Genomic DNA, 12,521 nt, shown 5'->3' with positions numbered 1-12,521 from the left:
TTGTGTAACTTTAACTTTTCCCATCATATTTTCCTAATGACTAATTATCACTTCACAAATGCCCTGTCCTCATTTTGGGTTCATTTTTATTGATCTTCAGTGCTGAGCTTTGAGCCTGCTGCTCTTTGCTTTCCCTGAATAGCCAGTAACGAGTGATCTTTTAACAAGCCACTAAATGTACTGAAAAAAAGAGCTAGTTAATGGAGCATTTCGCATAAAGCAAAAAGACAAAACAAAACAAAAAAACGTCTGGTGTGGACTTTGCAAGTCTGTGCTTTGTGTATTGCCTGTCTTTAAAAATAGTAAAAGCATATGACTGGCACCACTCTTCATTAAGTAAAACTACCTTAATCAAATCCCTGTGAAAAATGCACCTAGGAAAGCTGAAATTTTCTTTATTGATAAAGACAGTATTACTATCTTTGTTATATATAAAGGATATAAAATTTCCATTTTAAAAGTAAGTGCCTATAATATTTTTCTAAGGTGCAGCAATTAAAACTTACTTTTGAATTCTAGTCTTGAATTCTATGAAATTCAAGTAAGTCTATGAAATTCCTATATCTGTTTTAGCTACAGAGACTTAACATGTTAAGAGATTTGATTTTATCATTTTTCTAAAGAAAAATGTAAAGATTGTTATCATCACGGAGGCAGAGCTATTCCTACCACAACTGTAACACGGATTGGGTCCACCCCAATCTGTCCACAGAGTGGCACAACTGATTGAAGCTCCATAGTACAATATAATTTTATTTATTCAGACAATTTGAAACCAGGCAGGATCAGAAGCTGCTTTTCCAGACTTATCTCCTATTGCTCCCACCCCAAATGCTCAGCATTCTTAGACCCTGGGCTACTCCTGGATCTCAGAATGGAGCTGCCATTTTCCCAGCTTGGGGTCTTTGCTCTTGGTGCTCTCTTCACCTTGCAAGATGGTCCTCCACCCCCACCCCCAATTTTGTCCTATGGATCTGTCCCCAGAAGCCATTCTTATTAATATGTCCACCTTCCTCTCAGCAATTGTGACCCCTAAATTCTGTAAATCTCCAAAAGCAACAAAGGAGGGAAGGTGAGTGGGAGAAAGGGAAGAATGCAGGAAGATTTCCTTCAGCATTTCCCAACTCTCATGTGGCAAATAGCTATTAGGCAAGGCAGGACTTTCCATCTATTCTTTTGCTGTATTTCTGCTGTAAGAACAAAGACTCTTTGAGGGCAAGTGCTATGTCCTATCCAATCTTACATCCCTCACAGAATATGGGGCGTACAATAGATGCTTACCATCTGTAAATGTTTAAGTGCACTGAATTCAAATAAATATTTCTTATCTTGTCTTCTGCATGGGAGAAAAATGAAGTTCCCAAACAACAAGGAAGTGGGTAGGGAAATAGGGAACATTCATCTGTGTAAGTCTGACCTCCCTGGCAGGTTGACAAGTGATAATTAGGTAGGGGAAAGAAGTCTCCATGAGTTTACTCTGCATTTGGTCCAGAGAAGCCAATGATCAAGCACTATAAACGAGGCTGCATTATGCTGGTAGTTCTAACTACACTGCCTCATAGATCTCCCTAACTCACTGACTCAACTCAAAGCTTCGTTTACAGCAATTCTCTTGTGTATGCACACAGCCACAAAAGGGCTATAAACCTGGGGTTTACTAACTGCATAGCCCCCTACCTTTGCCTCTTCCTGTCCCACATCTTATTGCCATGTGTTTACATCCTACCCACCCTGTTTAGGTCTGGCTGAGAAGTCATCTGTCCACAAGACCTCCCTGCCGCCTCCAACTCTCCTCCCAATGCATCTGACATGTACGATCCTGTAGTACCTGTCACTTTCACTCTAGATGAGAGTTTACTATGTTCATACTTTATCTCCCTTACTTGACTATAAGCAAGTTGAGAGTGTAAACATTTCTGAAGTATCTTTATATTCTTCGTATTTCTTAGTACAGCAGGTGCCCAAAAAGTGCTCAACAGAAACTGTCATTTCCCAAACCTATCATTTCAGATAAGAGCATTCCTATAAAAACAACTGAACTCTTTGATTCATTGGGTCTTAGTGACCAATAGGCATTCTGCATGTATTGTAAGACATGACAAGACATGACTTGTCAACCACCTCTAGAAAGAAAGAGAGAGCCCAAAGAGAAATATTTTGGAATTCCATGCTGGACACTAAGAGGGAGGCAGGAAATACAGGAGTTTTACCAATACCACCCAGTATTGAGCACCTTCTCTTGTTGATGCAAAATCAGATCTCAAGGTTTCGCTGCAGCCTGGAGTAGAACTGAAAGTATCCACTGTCCCTTTAGGGATTAGGATAGCTCTAGACCAATCTGTGAGTCCTAATCGGGAAAGTCCTTTGGTCTGGATACTCATGGACTTAAGTCACACTGTAGCAGGTCTGACTGCCCAGGTGAGCTCCCTAACAAGACTGGTGTCCTCAAGTCCCCCAGGGCAGGAATACCCTGAGACCAATTCACTGAGAAGTAGCTGTAGTGGAAAGAAAGCAAACCAAGTCTCCTGGACTCAAGTATTTCTAATGAGTTATGTGTGATATTGAGCAAATCATGTAAGCAGAATTACTTAGTCCCTCAGGACATCAGTTTCCCTGTCTATATATGAAGTAGGAAAAAATACTACTCTATGTATATGCAAAATTGTTGTGAAATTGAAATTAGATGATTTGCATTAAAAACACTCTTTATAAAGAGGTATTATACATATATAAGGTTTTATTGTTATTATTATAATTATATACATACTATTATTTAATTATTCACTCCAGGGGATGAGAAACAAGATATAGGTAAGTGTCCCATGATCACATGGGGTTGATACCAATTTTTCAGTATTGTGCTATTATAACCTACCATAACTGCTGTATTATATTCAATTAATATTCAGCAAGTATTCTGAATCACCAAAAAAAAAAAAAAGAATTCCTGGTTCTCATGGCATCAGTGAAAAAACAGCTTATATCCAATTATATCAACTTCAGATTAGCAGATGAAATTATGTATTTCATCAATTAGGGTTAAATGAAGGTTCTGAGCTCCTGCTAGCTTTACCACACATGCCTTGCAAGAGATAAAGACATCTGGGCTTGAGACCCAGATCTGTCACCAACAAGCTTGTGAAACTTATTACTTTCTGGGAGCCTCCGTTTCCTCTTTCGTAAAATGAGAATGTTAACATATCTCTAATGTTTCAGTGGTGATAGCTTATGAATTTTAACTCATATGCACAAAGGCCTTTGATCTGACTGATATAAGGCACAGAGGAAAGGAAATTCAGTGGCCTTGCAGAGTTTACCTTCTATATAAGTGTGTTTCTGTTGCTAAATTTGCTGTGGGAAATATGTAAAAGCTAAGATCAGAGAGCCATAAATTGTAAATCTAATGTCAAAAAGTTCAGCCTAAACAGCAACTAAAATTATCTTGCTGCATAATTAAAGGACATCTGCTTTATTTCAGGTCTGTTCAATAAGAGGTCTTGCACAGAGGAGCTCATTACTGCACCAAACAAAAGCATGTTCGTTAAGTAGCAAGTTCTTCAGTTTCCACATAATTACTATCTTAAACAACCCTGTACAATCTTACGATTACCCTGGCATGTCTTTGCTTCCAAGTTAAAACAGTGTCCAGCAAACAATAATGCAAAATGAAAAACTAGTTTGAAGTTGCCTTATAAGCTGAGCCATCTGTTTCCAAAGCTAAGCAAGTTTTGCTTATGGTAGTGTCATGTAATTATCTTTCCAGAAGCTTTAGCTTTATATTTAATTTCAGCAGGGCTGTTATCCGCCCTTTTTCCATCTGATCACTTTTGGTGGGACAATTAGATGCCTGAAGGCTTTTCTTAATGTCAAGAAACATATGTACATATTTTTCCAAAGAGATGTGAGAGGACTCCTGTGGTTGGAGTGTTAAAATGAATAATAATTAAAGACTAGCTTTCCAACTAAGCCTTGAGACAAAAAGAAAAGATAGGGTAAGATAAAGAGAATTTACGAAATTGCATAAGACCAATCTCAGAAAGACATAACTGAAGGGGAAATGGATGCTTTTCACATTTTTAATGAAGCTCAGGATCAGAAGTTCTTATTTTTATCCTTTATTAAGAAAATCTCAGCACAGTTGAGGCCTGAGTGATACTCAAAACAAGGCAGAGGGACTCTGCCAAGTGTTTACTGTTTCTATTTTCTCATCAATTTTAAAAGAGAGAATACACTTTGACCAACATCTGACATCTGTATTCATAACATTTGGAGCTCTCTCTCTTCTCCTCCTCTCCCACCACTAACTGCTTCTCTTTCTAGCATCCTTTTTTTGGGAGAGGGAGAGGAGAGGAGGTAATTAGGTGTATTTACTTATTTATTTTAATGGAGGCTCTGGGGATTGAACCCAGGACCTCATGCATGCTAAGCACATGCTCTACCACTGAGTTATACCCTCCCCCTGTCAAGCACCCTTTTCATAACACATAACACAGACATTCTTGAAAGTCTCCTTACTTGAAATTTTCCTTCTAAAAGTGTCGATACCATTCTGAAAAGTTTATTTTAAAACTATTCTTAGATGAAAAAGCAAATGTTTTGTAGCATAACACACAGGTAGTAGTTACCAGGTTTGTTCTGGACAAAAAAGCAGGTATTTGGAAAATTCACAATTTTCCCAGGAAGTTATGGCATCTTTCGTGTAGATAACATTTAGTCTGTAATAACCTTGCCAGTGTTCCTTCAATCCTTAAGATACTTTAAGATAAACTGTAATCTATCATGAACATCAAAGGATAGTTACACTGTACCAAGCTGAATATGATACTATGGTCCTCTAAACAATGGAAATCCTCCTTTCTCTGAGAGACAGAAATGCAGGTAAGAGTTGCAAAGAATCAGTAATGGCTAAGGGATGAGTGAATGATGGTGGTTCAAATCTACGTCTTAAAATGTAAATGAAATGTTTTTCCTAAAGCGGAGATATATCAATATAATATTTCTATGTGTAAATACACACACCAATATAAGTACTACGTATAGTTCTAGTCATATTGGCTCTCAGGGGAAAAGTGCATACTCAGGTAACATGATGCTTCTTACTGGACCATAATTTAACAGGATTAAAAGTCATCTACCAATTTTAAGATGGAAAGAGTTGCCATGTGAGGGGCTCAAACACTTGAGCATCTGGGGTAAGACCCTTCAAGCTTTCAAATAGTAAGTATATCACTCTGGTCCAGTTAGAGACACCACATTCTTTACCTTGTCTACCTGTGATAGATACTTGCACACGGCCCTTCAACGTCAGAAGTACCCACCTGGTGTCTGTTCGGGTGTCCCACCGAGAGCTGGAGCAGACTGCTCATGCCTGGTCAACCTCACAGCTTAAAAATCAACAACAACTCTATTTAAATAAACATTAAAAACAACTTGAGCCTAGAAAATATACTCAGTGCTAAATGCACTGGATAGCAGGAGCAAGTTTAGTTTTCTTATTTGCAATTAACATCACATATAAGATGTTCACATTACAAAAGTTTTGTGGTTTTATTTAAATCTAAAGAACATCCTTTGATGTTACTTCAATTCTTATTCTTCAAAATTGTCATGTGAACCAATTAACAAGAAATAATGATAAATAAAATTTATATCCCAAGCTGATTGGTTAGGTTATAAAAGAGCTAGGAAATTCATATATAAACAGTAACTTATTTTAAATCTAGGCATTGGTTTCTAGGGTCTACTTCAGTTTTCACCTGGCCTAGCACTGCTAGAGGTTATTCTTAAATGGCCATCTGTTATTATCTTTGCTCCCTGAAAAACTGGTTATTAATTGCTTAAAGGGCTTTCATTGACTCTTCCAAAGTTCAAAATACCACATTTCCATAGCTTGTCATAAAATAGAGAAAAATGCAATAAATAAAATGAAATCATATTTATGATTAAAAATGGTTATGTTACATATAGCTGTCTTCCAAGAAATGCCAATGAAAAAGCAAACATTTCAGCTTCTGACATAAAAAATATGTTTTATGGTGTTGTTAACTTCACAGCAGTTCTTTAAAAATTAAATCATTTAGTAAATCTTACCAGTTAGTAGTATATTTAATGTACTCATTCACTAATACAGTGACTTAGTTATGAATTTTTAATTATTTGTCATTCATAAGCCATTGCTAATCATTAGAATTCATCTAGTCATTTGGTAGTTTTTTTGTTTTCTTTAAACTTGCAATATAAAGAAAGACCTTTAGAAAACAAGTATGTGCAGTCTTTTTTTTTTAGTTGGCAATGACGTTTGTTCTTATTTATAAATTATCTGGTGAAGCTGGGCAGAAATTTAACTTCTCAGTCTGACTTTTCTTTTTTGAAAACATCATTATCATTGGTTTGTCTGGGAGCTTCTTGGCTGCCTCTGTCATGCATGAAAAGACAACGTATTTCAAAATTTCCACTCTGCTCTGTTAGTTGCCATGGCCCTTGTCAAAGTCGCATCCAGGAAGCTCTTAGGTTATAATACTGGTGGTGGAAACCTTCATAGTCTAGGACTTAGGAGCAAACGCCGCCTCTGAGTTCCATGCCGAGCATCAGTGGATTTGCTGCTTCTACATTTCCAAACAATCTACTGCTGGATCAGGGCTTTGCTTCACCAGCAACAGGGAAAAGCCACCCAGGGCCCTGACACACCTGGGGTGACCCTCCAGGGAATGGAGCAGAAGGCACTCAGTTTGCTAAATACACTACTCTCTGTGAACATTCAACAAGACATGTCAGCCTCAGAAAGACATCAAACAGATTTAAAGGAAGGACAGAAGAAGATACTCAACGGATTTTGGAGGTTAGGGTCTCAGGGAGGGAGAGCGCCCTCTTGGATTCTGCGGGCCCCTTCACGCTGTCTCTTAGGGAACGCACACTCTTCTGGCGGTTCCTTGCAAAACGAGCCCTCTTGATCTTCCACAGTGCTGCATCGCTGAGGTTAGCGACATTGGTCCTCACAGCAGTGATAGCTTTGCAAAAGGAAATCAGAGGCTGTCATTTTCCTTAACCAGCTATGTTATATAATTAGTTTGTATCTCTGTATATATTCAATACTACAAACCATCTTCCAGGGATACATTCCTCATTCATCTATCTCCCTCTATGATAAGCCTTATATTAAAAATCTATGGCTATTATCTATTTTAACTATCACTTATCATTTTTCTGTTTAGACTATAAGATTAAATTATCTAATGTTGTTATCACTGGATAAATGGTTGAGTGACCACAGTCTTTCCCCCATCTATTTAGAGCTGCAGTTAACTGATTAATCAGCATGGATGAGTAAATTTACAAAAGGGCAAAAATATCTCACAAAATTGCTCATGAACATCGTAAACAATGATGACTGAAAAATATTTAAGGAACACAGAGTCACAAATGGTTCTCATCCAACCTCAAATAAATGAGAAGAATTTTGATTTTGGAACGCCGGAAAATTGTTAATCTGCAGATTACCACAGCAGATACTCAATAAACATTTGATGAATTATGTACATGAAGTCAAGATATCCTCCATAATGGGAAATTAAACTACATGCAGAGTATCTTCTGTTTATCTAGCAAGCACAAGAATAGGAACTGTGACTGTTTAAAGCAAGATTTTCATTTTGCTTACTCGTAGGAAAAGGAAATTCTTTGTTACAATCCAAATGTAGCTGCGCTTCCAAAGAAAGTGTTTCAAATCTGTTGACAAAAAACTCCCAGCTCAAAGCAGGAATGTCTTGCTTAAGAAAATGCAAGAGTAACAGCTTGCTCAGTATCGTGGGTCGATCTTTAACCACAGTATCAAACTGGAAGTCAAGACAAAGACACAGACCCTGGGAAAAAGGTAAAAAAAAAAAAAAAAAAAAAAAAGAAAGGAAGAAAGAAAAAGAAAAGAGAAAATAAAGAAAAATCAGTTGTAAATACACTAAGCAAAGTCAATGAAACAAGGCAACCTCCTCAATTCATAATGTAGAATGAATCAATTTAAATCTTCTTCAATTGTATCTTTGGTAGGGGAAAAAAAAAGCAGAAGAGAGGTTTCTCCTAATTGTTGACTGTCTCTTGAATTTTGACTCAGAAATCTGAACTAAACGTATATTACTGATTTTTCTGATGCATTAAATAACTTAATCCAAATACTCGCAAAGCAATGTTTACTTTTTTAATATCTATAGTTTCTATTAAAAGAAGCATACTTCCAAAACTACATTTTAGAATAGAAGACAGTCTTTAAATTCCCTTTCAATGCTAAATTCCATGATTTTAAAAGAAAGTAATGTCATCTCATTTTCTTCAAATGTGAGTAGAACACAGAATCTTAAGACATCAAAGTTAGAATGGACTGAGCATCCATTTCTCTAGTGCATGAGTGTACCATTCCCCCTTTTTTTAGCTGAATGAAATTTAAAAACTGTAATTCCTCCAACCATTCTATTAATTTTTTCAACTCTTATTTAATGAGTGCCTCCTATGTTCCAGGTCCTGAGCAGGAGTTAGACATACAACCACTTTATCTTATTAAGACCAACATAGAAGGACTATCCAGAAGACAAAGAAGAATTTCTACATGGGGAGGTGTGGGTCCACAAGCTGCATAACTCTGTAATTTTTTAGATCCTGTATAATTTGCCCTTTCTTCTTAGTTTTTTTTTTAACAGGAAGAACTCTTACACTGGTTTAGGAGAAACTGTACACACACACACACACACACACACACAATTAAGAACATGGATATTATGAGAGTCAGACCTCAGTTTGCTCTGCAGCTTACTAGTCGTGTGACTGAAAAAAGTTACCTAACCTTCCTAACCCTCTGCCTCTCTATCTGTAAAATGGTTATTGTGAGGTTTAAAAGAGGTAATGCATGATGGGACACTCTTAATATACTGTCTCAGAAACACAATACCTATTTAACAATTGTTAGCTCTTGTCATTACTATTACTTTTAATAATAACAATACAATAATAAATCAGGTGCCAATGTGGAAAAACAGTAGATCAGGACTTTGGAGGTTCTAGTCTTGGTTCTCCCATGAATTCCCATGTGTCCTTTGATAAGTCACATTATCTCTCCAAGACTCAGTTTCTTCAAGTACAAAATGAAGGTGCCAAATAAGATAAACAACTCTCTCTAGGTCTCATATTTCCTGTGTCTTTGGTTTTAATTTGTGCTGTTTCATTTTGGTAGCATATTTACCTTCTCTTGTTTGGCTATGATTTGTATTATAATTCATCTGATTTCTTTTAGCATCTAGCTTCAGTGACAAAGGCTTCCAGCCCAGAAGCCATCTGCATGGTTTAAGACAAACCAGCCTACTTTAAAAAATCTGTCACACACACAATAATGACATCTGTCAGAAGTAATATTAGCAACAGGGACAAAGACTGAAAAGAATCAACAAATGAAAACAAAGGGTCTGTTAATATGGTGTGGTTCTGTTATGTTTTTCCCAATTAAAAAATTTCCATTGCTGTCACCAATACCAGTATTACATGTGTTTATGTGACAAATAACTAATGAATTAGTAGAGCAGAGAAGGTAATGCACATTTGATGTCACCTGCAACGCTGGCCTCTTTATGGTGTCAAGCAGGAGGCCGGCCCTCGTAGCCACTGCTGGGTTGACGTCCTCCACAGCTGTCAGAAAGCAGCAGAAGGCATGTGCCAGGGAGTACTTCAGCAGGTGGTTTTTGGTCACTGAGTGGATATCCAGAAACCTACAAATGACAGCCACTTTTTCCACTGCAGTGTAAAAAGCAGAGGACAAAAAAAAATTGACATTTATTTAGACAGTCTGAGAACTGAGCCCCCAGAGAAAAAGTTAACTCTGGACCCCCTCACACTGATTTTTAATACCAAAAGGAAACTCTAACGGCGCCTTCTCAAGTGTTCCATTTTATCTGTGCAGCACTGCATATTTCTACTCAGTGCAGTATTTTTCTGCCAGGCAGTCTTGATTTAGTTCTGGGTTTTCTTTTCTTTTTTTTTTTTTATGGTCTTTCCTTTTGTTTAACACCCAGCCACATTTCAAACTCTTCAAAATGCCTCCATGCTAGTTTCTCTGTCCGTTCTATAAAGGTTCTACAGATCACACAGGTAGGTGGGGAGGTGCCCCCCAAGGCCTGGCTCAAGGTCCTTAGCGTGTCATGAAGTGACACGACAATCAGTCTTCCTAGGGATATAGAAGCCACATATTCCTTCCACGAAATACATGCACCCTTACTTGATAGATTTCTAATTATTCTGCAAATCTATGTTAAATTATTCCAGCCACTTTTAAAACATCGTTTTATAAAAAGTTACAGTAGCTAGTGAAGCAGTATCGTTTCATGCAAAGACATTTCAGTACTTCACTGCCTTTCCAGCAGCCTAGAACATTCTTTCTTTTTCTGCTTACTGACACTTTATCACCCTTAAAGAATCTGCTGCTGAAATTCCACTATTCTGGAAAGTCCACTCTGACTTCCTAGAGTGCCCTTCCCATCCCATGAACTCCTGCAAAAATACTATTCATCTACATTTGGCATTCGTGTGTTCATATATATAGCTTTTTGACATAGCTTCTTTTGTGATCTTGAATTATATTTATACCTTTATAGTTTCCTAACCTCGTACATGGTTGTATTTGGTCTCACCAATTAAATTAGGAGCTTCTTGAGAGCAGGAGTCTGCTCTTACACTCTTTTTATTGCTCCCATCATATCTAGCACATATGTATTTATTTAATAAAGTCACTGATACACTTATTTTAAAAATATATATTAAGCACATTATATATAACCAAGAAATCATCCTAGGTACTTGAGGGTTATGGAAGTAAATGGAGAAACAAATTGTTACGGGCTGAACATTTGTGACCTCTTCCAAAATTGATATGTTGAAGACTTAACCTTCAATGTGATGACATTTGGAGGTGGGACCTTGGGAGTAATTAGGCTTAGATGAGGTTATCAGTGTAGGGTCTCCATTATGGGATTCAGGTGCTTATAATAACAGGAAGGGAGATCAGAGCTGTCTCCCTCTCCACCACGTAAGGATACAGGTGAGAACACAAGCATCTACAAGCCGGGAGGAGAGCCCTCAGCGAGGAGCCAAACAGGCTGCAGCCTTGGTCTTGGACTTCCCAGCCTCCAGAACCATGAGAAATAAGTTCCTGTTGTTTAAGAGCCCAAGCAGACTAACATGTGAACCATTCACAGGTCTTGACTTCAAAGTCAAGTCAACCAAAACAGATAAGACAGGTACGACTACAACTGAAATGTAATACAAAAGGCTAAATGCCACAACTGAGGTAAAAACAAAATGCTATGGGAGATCAGGGGATAAAGAAATGACCTTCCACTGAGGGAGCCGAGAAAGTGGAACTCAGTGGGGGCATCTGAAGGTGGACCATGTGGAGGTGGCATTTGAATGGGACCTTATAGGGAGGAGGATTTGAGATGGAGAACGCAGAATGGCCGGTACATGGATGAAGAGAAGTAGGAAGCAGTGGAGAAACAGCAATGGTACACGTAGGAAGAAAAGTTGGATATGAGGCTGTGAACACATGCAGTCAGACCCTGGGAAGCTTTGACTGGCAGTTTAAAGAGTCTGAACTTTACTCTTTAGGCATTAAAAACCCATCAAAAATTTTTGAGTAGAAAAAATAAATATGCAGTATACTGTGTGTACGTATTTACGTGCAATATAAAGTGCATGTGCAGTTGAACTGTAATCATTCTGCCTAATAAAACTGAAAAAGGAGAAAAAAATTTTTTGAGTAGAAAAGCAACATAATCAGAGCTATGATTCAGAAGATTAATTTGGCAATAATCTAATCCTTAAATTGTAATGAAAGAGCAATGTTAAATACTTCATATGCTTTATTTGTATTCAAATGCCTATAAAATGTTGCCAATACCATTTTGGTTTTTGCTAGAAAATTTTACTCTAATTTCCTACAACATCATGTGTTACCATATAAATGAACCAGCCCCTTGGATTCATAGGATATTAAAAGTAAGGACTCTTTGAGGTAATCAGATATTAGGGAACTGAAATCAAAGGATAATAGTTAACTCATCTGATGGAACTTCTATTTCTTTGCCAAATTTTTGACACGCTAAAATATGTAGGACCATTCTGATAAGGCACACTGTGGTATGCCAACCCTGCCTGCTGCCCCCTGAGGATGGGAGTACCGGTAGATAACCAGCAGTGACAGCGAGGCCCACAGCGGTAAGGCTAAGAGAACACATCCAGGCTCCTGCCTTCCCATGTCCTCTAAGCAGTAGGAATTATACCCATCACTGCAGCAGACTTGGTCCCTGATACTTCAATGGTAAGAGTAAAACAGTTTCTCAAACTTCCTTGAATTGCCTGAAGAACTTGTTAGACATGTAGATTCCTGGCCTCACCTCCTGAGATTCTGACTCAGTAGGTCGAGGATAGGGCCCGATAATCTGCATTTCCAACAAACATCCCAACGCATGTACTCCAATGCAAGGAACCTATTA

At 37.8% G+C, this 12,521-nt stretch overlaps 1 protein-coding gene across 2 annotated transcripts in view; it reads right to left on the bottom strand.

Moving 5' to 3' along the window:
• Window positions 1–12,521, bottom strand: part of UNC79 (unc-79 homolog, NALCN channel complex subunit) — a 173,959-nt gene that overhangs the window by 73,391 nt on the left and 88,047 nt on the right. The window contains exons 22-25 of one of the 2 annotated variants that reach the window (XM_031679353.2): window positions 9,587–9,768; window positions 7,658–7,859; window positions 6,828–7,007; window positions 5,319–5,384 (exon numbers count right to left, since the gene is read on the bottom strand). In XM_031679353.2, coding sequence (XP_031535213.2) covers window positions 5,319–5,384; window positions 6,828–7,007; window positions 7,658–7,859; window positions 9,587–9,768 — 630 coding nt within the window. The remainder of the gene's footprint in view (window positions 1–5,318; window positions 5,385–6,827; window positions 7,008–7,657; window positions 7,860–9,586; window positions 9,769–12,521) is intronic. The other variant, XM_072963982.1, reaches the window with a different exon arrangement.

Source organism: Vicugna pacos, chromosome 6, assembly GCF_048564905.1.
Source record: "Vicugna pacos chromosome 6, VicPac4, whole genome shotgun sequence".
NCBI lineage: Eukaryota > Metazoa > Chordata > Mammalia > Artiodactyla > Camelidae > Vicugna > Vicugna pacos.
This window is presented reverse-complemented; position numbering and strand designations above follow the sequence as displayed.